Source organism: Hippocampus zosterae, chromosome 15, assembly GCF_025434085.1.
Source record: "Hippocampus zosterae strain Florida chromosome 15, ASM2543408v3, whole genome shotgun sequence".
In the NCBI taxonomy this organism is placed as follows: domain Eukaryota; kingdom Metazoa; phylum Chordata; class Actinopteri; order Syngnathiformes; family Syngnathidae; genus Hippocampus; species Hippocampus zosterae.
The window spans coordinates 61,389-78,574 of NC_067465.1; the positions used below are offsets into that span (position 1 = coordinate 61,389).

Consider the following 17,186-nt stretch of genomic DNA (forward strand, 5'->3'; position numbering starts at 1 on the left):
TGGTCTCGCCTGACTTCTGACTTTTTGGGACCACCGATGCCGTTCTTGTGAAAGCGCACGTGGCATCACAATTGACGGAACTTTTGGGAATAATGTCTCGTACTCATTCATTAAATACGATGCAGAAAATGAAGCGCGGACGGGGCGTCGTGTGGACATTTTTACCTTGGATTTCAGCATTGTCACGAGATCACCGTGAAAGAAAGGTCGGATCCGGCGCTACTATGCTGACCGTTTGCGGAGGGACCGAGGGGCGGCGGCCTATAGCAAGGCCTTCTCCGAGTAGGGGGCTTGCGGCGGCTCCGCGGAAGGTGGCGCCGTCTGGCCAGAGGGGGCGCCGTAGTTAGGCAGCGCCTGCGCCACGGCGGCGGGGCTCGTCCCGGGAAGCGGGTAGGCGTGAGCGTCGACCGACGGCAGGCCGCCCGGCGCGGCGTAGACGGCGGGCTGAGTCATGTACAGGTGGGCCTCGCTGGTGAAAGCAACACAATGTCACAATTTCCATCTCCCCCCCCCCACAGGGCTTGACCCGAGCGTACGTGACTGCGTTTGGGTGTCCTTTCTGACCTGCGTGCGGGCGTCTGGCCTTGAAGCTGCTCCGCGGGCACGTTGTAAGCGGGCACGCCGCTGGCGCTCATGCCGTACGAACTTGAGGCGGGAGCGGCGGGGTACGCCTGCGGCACGGCAAAGGCGCGTTTGGGACGCCGACACTTTTGCGCGAGCGTTTCCGTGGACGTCGTACCTGCTGCTGTTGCGCGGCGGCAACGGGCTGCTGCATGTAGTACTGCTGACTCTGCAGCTTGGCGTACATGGCGTACACGGGGTCTTCGTTCATGAGCTTGGCGTACAGCGAGAGAGCTTCCATCACCTTGACGTTGAGCTCCGACAGCTCAGAGTGCTTCCTGGTGGGGGGGGAGACGCAATTGATCGGGCATGACTAATCATGAGACTTTGAGCATTTGAGGATGGAAAGTACCGATCTATGTCCTCCAGCTTCTGGTCAATGAGGGGTCCCATTTGATTGCACGCTCCTAACATAGAAAGAAGCAAACGCGTGACTTCACTTTGCAGAACGCGACAATACGGTCTGGATCGATCAACATGAAATCTCTCTTGGATTTATTGTTTCTAACTGCGACGACGACGACGCGTACAAGGCATCTCGCTCATCTTCAGCATTTGGTGGTTTACCTTCGAGCTGGAGCAACTCCACACCGTCCGACTGGTTGTCGGTGGGGTCGGCACTCTGAATCATCTGCAGCAGTTGGTCCATTTTGTCCTGGAAGCAACCAGAGTCGGTTGAAGAGTCGACTGGTCCCGTGCTATTGGAATTTGTTTTACCTCGTCGATAAAAACGGGCTCCTGTTCCGGCTCGATGGTCTCCACCCGAACGTCCTCGCTAAACTGCACCGTCTTTTTCTCCGTCTTCACTGTGGCGAGGAGACACGGGTGGAAAAGGTGCGCTTGGTTACGCGTGCCAATACAGCAATCCCTCCCCATACGGCTCCCTGGATGAACCGTCGTCATTTGGGCAGCGTATTTGCGTGCGTACGTACTCATTTCAGGTTCCGCCGTGAGATCGGCGGTGACAAAATTGGAGGGGAAGAGGCCCACCCCCTGATAGGTCTCCCCTTTCCACCAGTTGGGGTCGCTGAAATGAAGATAAAGGACCGGCGTCGAGTCACGTGACGCACGGGCCTCGGCTTTGGCGCGGGCGCCGGCCCACCTGTCGTCCAGGATGGTGATGATTTCTCCCGACTTGAAGGTGAGCTCGTTATCCTCGGCCGCCTCAAAGTCGTAGATGGCGCGCACCTTGCGTCCGTCCGACTTGTGCGTGAGCGCCGAGGTGCTGGGGTAGAGGCCGGAAAAGGACGTCTGCGTCTGCTGCCTCCGCTCCTTCAGCGACAGCTCGATGGCTGCGGTGACGACAAACACTTTTTCAGGCTCAAGAAACCATGCCTTCAGGCTAAAAATGACTTCAACATTTTTTTTTTAAAATTATACCCATTCACTCCCAAAGACGTCTTTTCAGACTCGAACCCGAACGGCAAAAGCACGGCGCACGCAGCCTCTCGACTTTACCTTTGGCCAAGTCTTCTTCTTCTTTCTTGTTTGAGGCGGCGGGATCCTTTGCCACCAAGGCGGGACTGGCTTTGGCCTGCTCCGCCGCCTGCCAGAGAAAGAGGGTGAGACGGCACGCGACGGGACGCCTTCCGGGAACGCGCTCCGACCTGGGAGCCCACCGCGGGGAAGGCGACGCCCTGCTCGCGCAGATTCTTGATCATGGCCGAAATCAGGCTGAGTTGGGGGTCGCTGCGGAAGTCCTCGGCCCACTCCACCATCAGCGCCTTCAGCTTCTCGCACACTTTCGGGTGACCCTTGGAGCGCCAATCGTCAAACCGGAGGCAGCTTTCGAGGCGCACGCGGGGTGATCGGATACCTTATTCAAGACGTTGCTGACTTCGCTGGCAAACTCTCTGGAGCACACCTCCAGATGAAAGATCTTGCCACAGTTTGACACGCACGCGCCAAGAAGCTGCCGGCACATGCGCACGATGTGAATGGCTGACGGCGTGTTGTTTTACAAATTCATAATCAAATCATTATGAAGAACAGTGCGTAGGAATGCATTTTTGTGTGTGTGTGTGTGGGGGGGGGGCACAGTATTTTGTTGTTACTCAGGACGTTTCCTTTTTGCTGAGGAGAAAGCTCTTTCATTTGAGATGCGCGCGCTTACGGTGAGTGCCTGCATGGCCACGTGAGGATCCTTGTGATTCACTCGTCTCATGATGGAGCGCAGGCATTCTTTGGGCCTGCCGAGCAAACAGAGACGCACACGTAGAGAACGACGGCGCCGACGAGCGACTCATCAGAGATCAATCTTCGGATGATTTTGTCGATCAAGCGGGTTTTATATTCGTCATTCTTCGAAATGGACAGTGCAGAAAACGCACAAATCGGACCGAGTGACGGGCTTGGTCCGTAACGTGAGAAAGTAGGCAAACATTTGGAACAACTGTTACTTTGGCATCAACACATTGAATATGAGCGCGCTTCCGTTCGTATTCATTGTGTTGACGATCGTTGCAATTCTACACGCAAATGCGTCCCAAACGATACAGCAAACGGCGTACTGACCCGTTGCGCGACTGTCCTATCTTGTCACAAATGTCCAAGATGAGGCCCCAGTCCTCTGCTGTGTTCATCTCACTGGTTGCTTTCTCTACGAGCAGGAAACACATGAACGAGGCAGTCAATTTAAAAAAAAAAAAAAGGACAAAGAAAAAATAACCCCACCAAATGGAGATCATACACTTGATGTGAAAAAAATGACCGGACTGCTGTGAGAATACATTTCAAATTCAAACGACTGCCTCTTGGTTTTTCCAAGCCTCGTCTGCCAGACCTTCATGCGCTGCTGAAAGGATTCGAATGCAGAATCAGAAGATGCCAGAGTAGCGAAGGAGAAGCCCCGAGTGGCCACCAGCTCACCAAGCTTGCCGGCAAACAGCAGCAAGACGGAAGAGTCCAGTCGCCGTCTGACGAGTAGGAAGCGGCGTAGCAACACGCATTTTTCTCAACGTCACATGATGTGGAGGTGATTTTTTTTTTTTTAGGGGGAACATACGATGAGTTTCACATGACAGGAGATTGAAGGGCTTTGGGGAAATCAAAGGTGAGGGTCGCGACGGAGGGAGGACGACAGATTTGGTCGACTTGAAATAATGACGGAAGATGACGGGTCTACGGGGGGCCCAGGCGGCCGACGAATGACAGACCACCAAATTTGACTGACGCGACCGCTTCTGTCCCAAGTTTTATTTCGGCCGGCAACCGGTTCAGGGTTTCCCCCGCCTAACCGCCCGAAGCCGTCTGGGATAGGCTCCTTCAATCCCCCCCTGTGAGGATTAAGCAGATCGGAAAATGGATGGATGAATGTGGCCTTTTCTTCTTGCTTCTGTTACAGTGATTAGATTGGGACGTAGTATCGAAAGATACTCAAAATCATGTGATAGAGAAAGGAAAAAATGGCGTGTTCATGAGGTGCCAGGTTACTGTCCAATTATTTGAATGACACATTGTAGATAAATTGCAGCTGTGCAATGGCACCGAATACAAATATTCGCTCCAATCACTTTGTCAATAGAACAAGGCAAAGTTGAAAAGGAGGCTTCGCCGTGATTTCAATCGTCGTGTAATTTCGGAATTCCTGACAAAAATGCCTCGTTTGCGGCGTTTGGCGTTGTTGAAAACATTCCCAGTTCGTCATCACGTTGGTGAATTGATGGGTCAGGGTTGCAAAGCTAGCCGAGTCGTCTCCGACAACACACTGCGGGGGTGACTGACGTGTCAGCCCACGTCTTGTCAAACGACGGCTCGGCCCAGAATTCCAAGTTGACGTCCGGCGACGGTGCGCCTCAAACAAAAGCGGTCGGCCGGTCGAGGCGCTAGCCAAACAATGTTAGCATGTAGCATCCTCCCGGGCGGGCTGCCTTCCGACACTCACCAACATCTTGATCGAATGGGTTGCTGGCGAAGAGCGGCATCGCTGGAGCAACAGACGTCACCTTCCGCGCTTCTTGTCGTTCGTCCTTATTTGGAACGATACAAATGCATATTAGCGAGCGAGCACTCGCGTGAATGTCAAAAGACGTCGCCGCCCGGCCGATTTTCGACACAGTCACTCCTTCTTGCTGGACAGCAACGCGCAAGGCATGCTGGGAAAGCGAGTCAAAGTCCACTCCGAGGGACAAGCAAGAACAACGAGTGATATAATCACTCCTTTCACAACACAGGACTCAGCTGTCTCATGTTTTGAGAGTATAAATCGGCGAGAAATGACGCAACCGCATAGCTTGTGCCCGGTCCTTGTCATTAAAAAAAAGAAAGAGAGGTCTTTGTCACATGACGATGCCAATCACGTGATGTCTTCCCGTCGGCCAAGATACTGCGAGAAAATTCCACTTGTTTTAGAAATAAATCCCAATGAAATGTGAAGAACACCCTAAAATCATTTTAAGATGTCAATTGATTAATAGCCGAAAGAATACTGATTTATAATTAAATATTTAATATACAGGAATTCCTGCATTTACTACACGATATACAGTGTCTATTTTATAAACCAATGTTAAACATCACACCCCTTTTATCACGCCCCTCATTGCATAATTGAGTTTTACTTGTGCTGTGCTGCACCTTCGTGCGATGAAGCTTGATGTTGCCCAAAGGCCCAATAGGCGAAGGAGCTCATTTTTTTGCCTCATCAAACGCGCGGATCTACCATAATCACACCATAATGCTGAAATATTTGACCATTATTTGTCATCATTTTGTGAGTTGGTTATGGAAGACCAAGGCTGACACCGTTGTAAAAACAATTTATTGTAATGAATGTTGGACATTATTTTAAAGGGCGCAGATTAAACCAAAGTATTCCCTGAATAATACAGAAATGGGCAAATATCAGTTTGATATAAAAAGTTTTTTATAAAGTTTGATATAAAAAATTATGTATTCAAGAAGCGCCCGGCTTATGAGACACGCTATATTTGGTGGGAAAAAGAAAAAGACAGACATATATGACATTGCATGTGGTGTATTCATTTCACATTGGCGCTTTAAGAGGGGGAGAAAAAAGCCCACCGACAATTTACGTAGATGACAACAGCAGCACAGCTCCCATTGAGCATTCCCTTTCAATGGCCGCTTCCTGTTCTTGCGTCGATTGTATATCTTGAAACGAAAGAAAGATTTACGACATGGCGAAAGATGATCCAATGAGGCGGCTCCGCCGACGAATGCATCGGAACGATGATCCGCATCTTCACGTCCTTCGACGCAAGCCAAGGTGGGCCGCGTAGGCGCGCACGTTCCATCTTTTGCACCGCACCTTTCAGTCCCTGCGAGCGGGGCTCCGCTTTAGCAAATAAAGTCCTCCCTTCTTCATCTTCACTATCGCGCAAGCTCGACTGTTCCTCGGGCCGTTCACGATGATGCTATGAAAGCGGATCTGGTGAGGGGGCACACGCAAGACATATGCACGCAGTGTATTGGAATGCATTTCTACATACCAGTAAGGCCCTCAACCGCACATCGGGGGATACTGACCGCCGGCGCTGCGTTCGCAGATGAAGCCCAAGCGCTCGGTGCAATAGAAATCGTTCCAGTTGCCGTTTTGGATGAGACCGGCACAGTCCTCGCCGTGTTGGTGACCACGCGTCCAGTTATCGGGCTGGCCCGGATTCCATTGGCTTTGAGGGCCGACCGCGCGGAAAACACGTTTTACTTTGTGAACAGAGTCTCGGAAAGCCGGGCGAAGATCAAGGAAGACTCACTTGAAAAGCGGTACGCTTCCATCCACCCACTTCCACACGTTTTCTTCTTCCCTGTCCGTCAGGCCCAGCCAGAAGAAGCCTTTGCCCGTCACCGCGTTCTTCACAAACACCTGCGGAAGAGCACGGCCATGGGATGGATCGTTTTAAAGTAGCGAGGCGTATTTGCCTTCACCTGTTCCTCATTGTTGTCGATGACGATCAAATGAGCCGCCACGTTGGAGCAAAAGGCGGCGGCCTCATCATAGTTGACTTTGTGAGTGGCGGCGGAGAAGTAATAGCAGCTGCCGCCAAACGGCCGAAACTCCGCCGGACAACCTAAAAAGAAATCATTCCGTTGAAGCGGCTCTTTGATCACCAAGCCATCACCAAATTTTTCAGGTGTCTGCGGAGACACTTGAAGGTGCCTTCTACTCATTTCTTTGCCCAAAAGGGGCGGAGTGCATTGCAAAGGTCCAAAGATGTCAATACGGAGAGATCGATTCAATTGCGATGGATCCATTGAGGTCTTTGAATCTGACGCTGCCGACGCAACAGACCACAGCAAAAAAAATCTAATGAAGAGTGCCCGCTGTTCGTACGAGGCGCGCTCTTGCTTTTGTTTCTTGTACCGAGTTAGCGTCGCTGTTTGTGTGTTTTGTTCTGGAACGCAGCGAGGGGTCACAAGTCGCAAGCCTTCCGAACGCCACGGCTACTTCTTTTGCCACGTTTGCAATGCAGCCCAAAAAGGGAGGGGGGGCTTTCATGTCAAAGGATGCCAAAGTCACACCAACCGGTCGATAAAGAAGTGGAGGCAGCACTTGTCGCCGCACTTTGCGGCTCGCGGGATGGTTTCGTGGCGGCGGTGGGCTTCAAAACAACCGGAGGCCAACCCGGAGGACCCGCGGGACCCATGGGTCCGACGGGCCCACGCGGTCCCTCCAAGCCGGCGGGTCCCGCCGCTCCCCTCAGACCCTGCGGTCCTTGCGGTCCTGGCGAACCCGGTAGTCCGTCTCTGCCCGGAAGGCCTTGAGCCCCGGGGTCTCCTTTGTCTCCGGGGATTCCGGGTCGACCGCCGGTTCCTCTTGACCCTTTGGTCCCGGGGAGGCCCCGGGAGCCGAGGGTACCTTTCGGACCCGTTCCGCCCTGGGGGCCGGGAGCGCCTTTCTCTCCTTTAGGTCCGACCGTGCCCGGCGCCCCCTGGTCTCCCTTATCGCCCTTCTGGCCCGGCCGGCCTACCGGGCCCGGGAGCCCCTTGTCTCCCCTGAAGCCCCTCGGACCCGGCGGACCTGAAAGACAATGAGGTGAAATCCCTATTCTTGCATTCATAGCCAAAGAGACTCAAGGCTTTACCCCGCAGGATGGTGAAGTTGGCCATGAGCCGCGAGTGCTCGCTGTCCACCAATTTCATCTCCTCCATCACGGCGGACAGGTCGTCGACTTCTTTGTCCAGGCGAGCCGTCAAGAGGTCCTGCCGGCCGCGCAGCTCCCCGCTCTGGGCCCTGGCCTCTTCCACGCTGTCGTTCAAGCCCTGGAGCACGTCGGAGTGGCGCGCGACCGTCTCGGCGCACCGCCTCAGGCCGTCGAGGTCCGAGCCCATGGAGCCGAGGAGCTGCGCGGCGAAGCTGACGTTGCCCGTCACGCGCTCAATGTCGGCCTCGTGCTTGTCCAGCCGCGTTTCCATCTCGTCAAACGCGGACGAGGTGGAGTTGTCGTGGTCCCTCCGCTCGTCCATGAGTTCCCGCAGGTTCCTATCCAGTCCCTCGGCGAGGACGGACGTGTTCCGGATCCGGCTCGCCAGCGTGCCGAGCTGAGCCTCCAAATCGTCCAAAGCGTCGCCGTTGGAGCGCGCCGACGCGGAGTTGTTGGCCGCCAACATCTGAAGGTTCCGGACTTTCTCCTTGAGCCGATCCGTGTCCGCGCGGGTTTGTCCGGCGCTCTGCCGGAGAGTCTGATAGTCATTCGTGAGTCGTTGCACCGCCCGCCCCGCGTCCTCCACCGTCTTCTGCAGCGCGCTCAGTACGTCGCGCTGCTGGGCTTGGGTGATATTCAGCGCGCCGATGCCCACCAGCGCCCGGCCCCGTTCTTCCACCCGACCTTGGATCTCGGACTGGAGTCTGGCCGTGTCGGTCCGGAGGTCGCCGATCATCCCGCCGTAGGACGCCAACGTCCGGTTGACGTCGCGCAGCGAGTCGGCGTTGCCCTTAAGCAAAGCCCGCAGGGAGGCGTGGCCGTCCCGCGTGTCGTTGCCGCTCAGCCGAACTTCACACAGCGCGTCCCCGCTCCGGCTCGAGCGAACGGCGATGTCGTTCAGCTTGCTCTGCAGCGCCTCCAGATCCGATTTAACCGCCTCCACGTCGCCGGTGGCGTTGAGCGTCTTCTCACCCGTCGGATAGTCTGAAGGGCAAATGTCAAATGGGCAAAATAAATGGCAGCCTCTTCAAAGGTCGCGTTCAAGGACGCAGGACAGAGTCGACGTCTGAATCGAATTCGAAGAAATGCCCAATGGCCAAACTCACCAAGTTTCTTCAAGTCCGTCTCCACGGCGTTGATTTTACCGCCGTACATCTGCATTCCCTCTGCGACGCTATCCATTCTCTGGACCACTGACAAAAAAACCAAGACAACGAGAGTAGGCTACGGTGGAAATTCCTTTCCGATAGCGCGTGCCAATCAGACAAACTATTCAACACTAGAGGGCACCAGAGTACGCGCAGTGCGCTTGATGTCTATGGAAGGGTCCTTCTCAACCGCTGCCATGGCACTTTATGAAATGATCCGTTCACACACAACTGGTCTGGCCAACACCAGGAACAAGTCGTGCCATTATGCTCATAGAAGGAATGACGGTGCGTGGATGAGCTATAAGACAACACGGAAGCCTTGAAACCGTTCGTGACACCCACGAGCCAAAGTGCGGTTGGTGCATAAGACAAGAAATTAGCGTCCGGCCCTCAACTCCGGTCAGGCCTCATGAAGCCGTTCACGTCACTGCAGGCTCGTCTGGTCGACATGAAAGGTCAAACTGTGATTTTGAGGACGGCACCCTCGATAAGTCAAGTATGTTTGCCAATGATGAAAAAGTGTTTCATTGGCACCAAAGTAACACACGATTTGGGGCGTCAGAGTACGATACGCGTCGTTCTCTTGCCATGATCTGATTTTGAAGTCACGCGACGGCGATGACAGACAATAAGTCCGCGTCACCGACCTTTGTAACCGAGGACGGCCACGGCGATGGTGAGCAGGGCGCAGAGGACGTAGAGCAAGGCGATGGCGGCGCGCAGAGCCCAGTCATTTTTACACTTGGTGCATTCGGAGCCTTCCTGGATTCCTGCGAGAAAAGGAGAGTTGAGGGTCAAAAAAAAAACTCACGTCATGTTGACATTTTTTTTAAGTATAGCAGCGTGTGTATGAAGTAGAACGTACTCTCCCTCTTATCGGGCCAACTATTATGTCAACCTCTCGTTAGAAAAAAATCCATATTTCCAATTAAAGGCTAAAAGAAATGCAGCGCAGCGCACGTGTTTGCCAAGCTCATTCTCACCGTTTTGTCATCCCTCTTCGATGCCGATGAAGATGCGGAGAGGTCTGCTTCCTCCGTCCGAGCCAATAAACATGCAATATAAACAATGAAGCACGAGTCCCGGGGATGCTGGAGAATATTCAACCCCCCCTACCCCCAAAACTAAACGAACAACACTTGGAAGAAGCTAAACACTTTGAAAGTGATGTGACGTGAGGACCGTACTCTGGAATATGACCAACACCAGATGCAGTCTACCCGCCCCCACCTACCCACACAAAAAACAAAACAAAACATGATTGGCAACATATTTCCAGACTAAAGACAACATCTCGAGGCTACAAGCGAGTCACTGGACAGGTGGTTGATCTCATGGTTGGAGACTGCGGGGCAACGGCCAAGACGACGACCCTAAAATGGCCACTTAAAACCAAAATGGCCGACACCCCGCGTGCTTTCGGATAAGGGCTCATCATGACGGAGCGAGCTAGCGATTTCATGTCGATAAACGAAAGCGGCTTTGATAAGCGAATGTGCTTTTGTGCTTTGCGACGACTCATCAAACTTCACCACCGTGTTGCGAGCATCTGTCGAGTACGCGGCCCAATTCTCCGCCATTTTTGCGGGTCTGCCCATGCCTACCAAACGTCACGTTTGGATGAGTTTGGTGTGGAAGAACAAGTCCACCTTTGGTATTAAGACCATGCGTCTCAATACTTTTGTCCAAATCCCGGGGCCAAGAATGTCATCGGCCATTTGGAAACTGACATTCCATCCTTGGACCACCAGGTTGGCGGGGGGCGCGGGCATTGCGGCCTCTTACATCTGTCCAAACATTACATTTAAGGGCTCCAGCTGCGGACGCGGTCACGCCGGGCAGTTGCCGGGTCATCTTGTTTACACAGAGATTCCTTGAGGGGGCGCTATATCAGAGCCCCCCCTCCCCACCCCCAAGTGCTTTGTTGTCTTCACTTCAGCACAGCATCAACACGCCATGTAAACAAGATGAGCGCCTGCGGTCTCGGAAGGGGACCGTCTGTTTGGACAAGACTGTAGCCTTTGTACAACATCACTTAAAAGCCGGAGCCGTCTACGAATCACATACAAGACGTTTGGTCAAATTCTATCAACAGTCAATTTTTCTGAAAAAATAACAAGGTAGATTTGCCGTGTTGTTTTTAAGAGACTTTGGTGGCTCAACTCATGATTAACATGCCTACCAAATTTTATGATGCTGACGTAAACCGAGTTATCAAACTTTGCCACAATGCTCACTCTGGGAAAAAAGAAAAAAGCCTGCCAAATGACTGTGAAAATGTCACTTCACACCAAATTGGAAGACTTTGTTTCTTTTTGCTCATGGCTTCTTTGAACATTTTTATGGGCTCATGACGGACCAAATTTCTTCTCACCAAGTGAAACTGGCATCGTGGACCGAACCCCCCCCCCCCCCCCAAAAAAAACCCAATTCCAGTGGCTGCAAAGAGCTGTACAATTTTCACCAGGATGATGGTAAGACTGAAAGAATTCCTGTTTTGTTGCAGCGATGGATTCGTGAGACTTTGATGTTGCTCCCACTCATGATAGATTCCTGGTGAAAAGAGAAAAATACACGAGGCTCGGATGCAGAACATCTGCTCCTAAATGTAATAAGAAGAGCTTAACAAAAACTGAAACTGTTCCCCAGCCACCCCCCTCCCCAAAAAAAAACAACCAAAATCCAAGTAGAGAACCTTGCCGAACACTCTGCAGTTGCTGTGTGGAAATTTCCATGACAACATAAAGAAAACTTGTACAGAGCAGTGGAGTGATTTTTGTGTGAAGCCTCTTTGTGTTCCAATTCCATGTTACACCGAGTGCCACAGCACGGCAATTCTCGCCGCACCATTTTTAGTTGACTCTAGTGGTTTTATTACGCGTCTACTCAGGAACAAGGAAGCAACATAATACAGACTTGTGTTTGTAGTAGAGGCCCACCCACACTTGGCAAACGTTACATCCTACTTATTATTAATGCACAGTCGTGCCTTGAGATGCCCCAATTTGCTCTTTTTTTCTTCTCTTTTCATGTCAACCGTTATCTGGCCGATTTGCCCGCTTTGACTTGCGAGTATGAGTTCATAACGGCGCCGGCTCATACGTTAAAGCAAAGCAAGGAGTCACTTGAGTTGCAGCTGCGGGGAATGTTAACGTGGAAACATTGGAGCGCCGGGACAAGTGAGCGTGACGTAGCCGTGCTGGAATCGCAGAGCTAGCTTAGCGTTCCTGCGCTCAAGAAGGAAAAAGAAAAATCGAATCGGCCGTCTTGCACATCTGGAGCTTGTTGACACGGCAGCCGATTCCACATTCAATACGTGCGCACACGGTTCAGCTATGGAAGGGACTACCGTCGATGGAGGCTTTGTACCAATTACCATTTCTAAACACCATGCTTGATTCGCAAGTAGCGAAGAGGCATCTCCACGGCGAACAAGTGCAAAAAATCCACGCATGGATGCAATTATCTTCCCGCCTCATCCAAAAAGATGTCGCGCAAGTTTCCAAAGGAGTCTGCGGATTGTGCAACCTTCTTGTTGTTTTCCACGATCTCAGATGACGAGTTAACGGGAAACCAAACGATAGCTGGAGGACACCCAAGCTAAAGTTTATGTTTGGACAAGTGGCAGTGGCAAAAAGCGCTAATTCTCAAGCGCTTTTTGAGCAACAGATTCAACCATTGTGTTATTTTAAATGGTGTAAACATGTAGGAGAAGAAAAAGAACAAATAATGGCTGTCCTGCTCATGAGTTTCACATATCCATTGCAAAGAAAAACAGCGCACCTAGCGACTGTCAAAAACAGTCTTGCAAATCAATGAAAGTGCGGCATATCGCCTACCGAGTTCTGTACTAAACACACTACCTCTAATAATACCGGTCAACGGCAAATTTCAATCCCAGATGGCTTGACTTGTCCCTCAACGTATGAGTTTAACCTGCTCCTCGGCCACGTTCACAAACCACCGATATTGCCAATAATCTTTCCTCGTTGAGATGAACGGGAATTTTCCAGCAAGCGATTGATAAAATGTTAAGAATAAAACACTCGCGAGCGAGCGAATGCTGCCACCGCCGGGCAGTATGAAACAGCCAAGCAGATACAAGTGAAGAAGAAGACTGCTTCTTCCTCGTCCACTCCTCTCAAGTCACTCGATGAGATCATATTCGCCATGTTTCAAAGAGGATAAAGAATATACGCCTGTGAGTATTGATATATTATGCATGTTTCTCCGTCGGTCGCGTTCGGTTACATCCATTGCTTAAAAAGTTCTCAAACTGTGACTGGCTAAGCTAACTTATAGCAAGTCAAAAGCATTTCTATTGTATGTTAGCATTACGCTAGCGGGCCATCCTTAAGGCAGTCGCGTTTGCTTTGAAATAGTTGATCACAGCCACTCGCACTTTGGTTTTCATGCGGTCACACGTTGCAGGTGGTCCACCGTGTCAGGATGCTAAATCAGCACAGGCCTCGCGTGGTCGCGCTCCCGTTACAAGCCTACACAAGCACAAGCGGTTTTAAGCACGCGGTGTGGTCGGTCGCCCTGACAAGTCTGGCTGAAATCGAGGGGAAACGCGCTGACCACAACGACGATGGCCTCCGAGCAGCGGCAGTCCGCGTCGGGAGTAACGCCCGACGCAATCCAGTTTTCTAGGCACAAGTGGCATCATAAAACATTCCGAGTACAAAAGTACTACCGTATGAACTCGACACGTGCTCGTCGGAGGAGCGACGAAAGATGGGGGGGGGGGGCGTCGGTAACAGATTGAAAGCATTCTTTTCCGCTCATAAAGTCACCATAAATTAGAACCACTCACTGTGGCGCCCCCAAAAATAAGTCGGGGAAGGAACGTGACTCTTCCCCCCTCCCCCCACAACAACACCACCACCTCATGCACATGCGGAAATAAATATTTTCAAAACAACCCCCGACTGGAGGTCGAGTTCCATTTTTCCAATCCTGTGGCACATTGCTGACACAGCGGAGCCCGCGCGGACACGGACTCTGAAGAACCCGCAACACCCACTCGCGCACCCCCTTCCCTCGCCTCGCCGTGTATAGCTTTGCATTGAATCAACTTTTAACGCAGGAAGTGGCTCAGCAAGTTCTCAGGTTCTGGACATCATTTCACAGCAAGAGCGAAGCTCTCGTGAAAACTCCCAATGTTCTCTCTCACGCACAGCAAAGAAAAGAAACATTCTGCACACATGGAAAACATGGCTGCAAAGATTCAAAGTGAAGAACAAAAGACTTGTATCAGATGGAATTCATCTTTGTCTTTCAACCTTCAAAAAGGAAGGCGGGGGTAAACAAGTGATTTTTTTTTTCTACGACTAAAAACAAGCTACTTGAACATAAAACCGAACCCATCTCAGTACAAAACCCTCAAGGTGTTGAAAGTATGGACAAAGAAAGTGTTTTTAAGTTGTACTTGAGGTTACAGTACTTGAATGTTTGCCCTCCATCCTACTCATTTCTCACTGGCTGGCATGACAAGTGAAGCATGACAGGCTACATCGATGTGACGATAGCTCAAGTTACGCTCCAGCGAGACCAGATATGGAATCAACGGAGGCAGAAAGGGCAAATTGCCGAAAATCCGCTCAGAATCTACGCGGGCATGCCGCCCAACAACAGGACTTCTAATAATCCAGCAGACGAAACGGGGAGCAGACATCGCTAAAAATAGACGGCTGGATTAGAACTCAACGAGATGCGGGTGACATGAGGCACAAGGCAGCAATTGTACACTTTTAAAATAAAACCAGGAAAACATGATAAGTGACATTTAAATGTCAATGAAACACTTTGATCAAAACAAAAATGCCAAAGGTCCAGAATTACAACCTACTTTTACTTGCTGCTTGTCAGAAGCAGATAAAAAAAAAAGAAAAGAAAATGAGTGAACGACAGCTCGTATCTTGGAAAACGTGCGAGTCGAGTTATGCGCATCTTAAGGCACCACAGAAGAAAGAACTAAAACATAATTTGCCCATGATATGTCACCCTTTGAGTAGAAAAGAAAGAAAGAAAAAAAAACCGTAACAACTTGTGTGTAATTCTTGGTCATGGTGGTTTGGAAGCGAGTCCATCCAAACGGCAGCAGTGCTCAGTGTGGTTTTGTACTCATGCATTTTGTTATGCTTGGCTTCTCCAAACCATTGAAAAGTAGAATGGTACAAAAGGAAGAGCTGCCGGTGTTGCACCTGCTTTGGGCTACAACAGGACTATAAAACTTACATGTGATGGACCATGAAAAGTTTTCTTTGCCATTAACAAAGTACTGTACTTACAAACAATGCTTACATATTGAAATACCTTGAAATTGAAATTGAAAAAAATTGAAATTTGACGAAAAAGAGAAACATGTACGGTACTCACAATCATAGATACTTTATCCTGTGAGAAGAATGACTGATATGAGTGCCATACTGATGAGCTGAGAGGAGTTGCGACATCCTAATGAACACTACATCCATCTGTCTGTCTTAGACAGCCCCCCCTGGCGGCCAGGGCAGGCACGCCAGAAAGGACAGCGCAATGGCTATTCATTCATATCGTGTGATCAAAACCTTTTATTCACGGTGAATTATGCCATGACTGCAATTGTTCTTGAATAAAGTACAATCGTATAAAGTGTTATGTTTTCCTCATAAAATAGAAGCAAAAGCCTCCATTGAAACCCCTTCATCATTCACTCCTATTTGGATGCGAAGAAGCGATTCAAGAGGCAGAGCTAGCATCAGCAGCCACCTGTTAGCATTGCATTCTGGGACCATTAGCTTGCCTGCCTTACGCACCATAGATTTAGACTTAAATAGGTTGTTTTTGGCTTCGAATGTTTTGTTTTTCTTCCCCGAAAGTACTCTTGTGCGCTGACCAAGGCGCAGTGTCAGGAGCACACAAGATGCTTTGTGTTGTTATAAAAAAATTTTAAAAACGCAACAGTCCCTGCCCAAAATAAAATCTCTGTTGAGTCAAGTGGAATGTTGTCTGAAGCGTGGCGAATTGAGGCGAGTACTCACCGAACCTCTTGTAGCCAAAGGACTGCACCTCCTCCTCTTCTCCAAAGTCGTCTGAAGGGGAGAAAACACAAGAAAGTTCCACCAGTGTGTGGTATTCAGTGGACTACTGAAGGCATCCGTCATGTCAATTGCATTGCTTTTTAATGGGGTTGTAAATAACAGCAATGGGTAGCATGCTAGCACGGTACTTTTCAGAAAAGAGGCTGAGGGAAATGTTTTTGTATTCTCAGACTGGCCACGAGGGGGCGTGCGACTTAAGGAGAACGGACAAGGCAATGCTAATTTAGCCATTAGCAAGACGTTTCGTTCCGTGTGAATAATCAAGAGAAAAAAGGCGTATGCTTATTGCTAGGCAGGATTTGTGGGGCTCGATCATGATTTAATCATAGAAAAATGATCAAATAGAGCATCAATCAACTGCCACGGTCGACATAATTATGACAAGAATCCAATTTTGTTACGAAGAGAAAGTTAAATTGCACTAATTAATCCAATTATCATGGTGTTTAGTGAAGCTTGGTGGTATTATATAACCTATGGTAGAATTGCATGGCACCGTGCATGTCTCACTTTGTCTTTGTGTTACACGCACACACGCACACACACGCACATTCACAATCCGTTAAGTGAAAGCAGATGGGGGACACGAGTTGTTGCCCACACATTCCATAGGTCGCACAGTGTGGCCAAACAAAAGCGGCAGCTCCAATGCACCTCACACACACATGCACATGCACTCTATACAAGATGTGCATCCAATACCCTGCATGATATTACCTTTCATTGTACTTCTTTGTCGTATCTCCCATCCACTCACTGCATTGCTCCGGTTCCCTGAAAAGCCACTTTTTCTTTTTGCACAGGAGTTACAACATCACATGCGCCGTTCCATTCGTCACCATCAACTTGATGCTGCAAAACTGCAGGATGAGGCTGTTTTTTTTTCGCGCAAACACGAGAAAAAGGAGTTAAAAAGTTGTTTTTGTCAAGGTGTGTGTGGGAAGAAAGAAAAGAGGAGAGTGAGAGAGCTGCGGCATGAGAGGAAGTGCTGGAAAAGCCTGCGAGGCTGTTTGGAGAAAGAAACCACGTGTTCCCACATCTGGCCGCACCGTTTTGCATGAGCACCCAGCCCCCTGGTTTGTGTGTGCGTGTGTGTCTGTGTCTCGCAAAACATTTGTTTCCTTTATGATGGATAATGACAGTAAAATCAAATCGAGTCAAATGAATGATCAATGTTGCATGACACTTTTACATTGTGATTTGCCAATGCAAATTAAAATCTGACA

At 50.3% G+C, this 17,186-nt stretch overlaps 1 protein-coding gene across 1 annotated transcript; it reads right to left on the reverse strand.

Annotated features, from left to right (window-relative positions):
- Positions 1 to 3: 3 nt before the first annotated feature.
- On the reverse strand, positions 4 to 17,184 carry LOC127616167 (collectin-12-like). Its single transcript, XM_052087605.1, has 24 exons — positions 16,678 to 17,184; positions 15,901 to 15,951; positions 9,523 to 9,645; positions 8,831 to 8,917; positions 7,665 to 8,708; positions 7,106 to 7,600; positions 6,508 to 6,752; positions 6,336 to 6,445; positions 6,187 to 6,251; positions 5,855 to 5,890; positions 4,505 to 4,573; positions 3,136 to 3,220; positions 2,735 to 2,810; positions 2,438 to 2,533; positions 2,229 to 2,375; positions 2,080 to 2,167; positions 1,724 to 1,913; positions 1,554 to 1,648; positions 1,339 to 1,427; positions 1,189 to 1,276; positions 974 to 1,028; positions 740 to 899; positions 565 to 671; positions 4 to 469 (listed from the first exon to the last, which is right to left on the reverse strand). Exons 1-24 carry the CDS (start codon positions 16,682 to 16,684, stop codon positions 262 to 264), a joined length of 3,816 nt encoding a protein of 1,271 aa, XP_051943565.1. The 5' UTR covers positions 16,685 to 17,184; the 3' UTR covers positions 4 to 261.
- Positions 17,185 to 17,186: the final 2 nt, after the last annotated feature.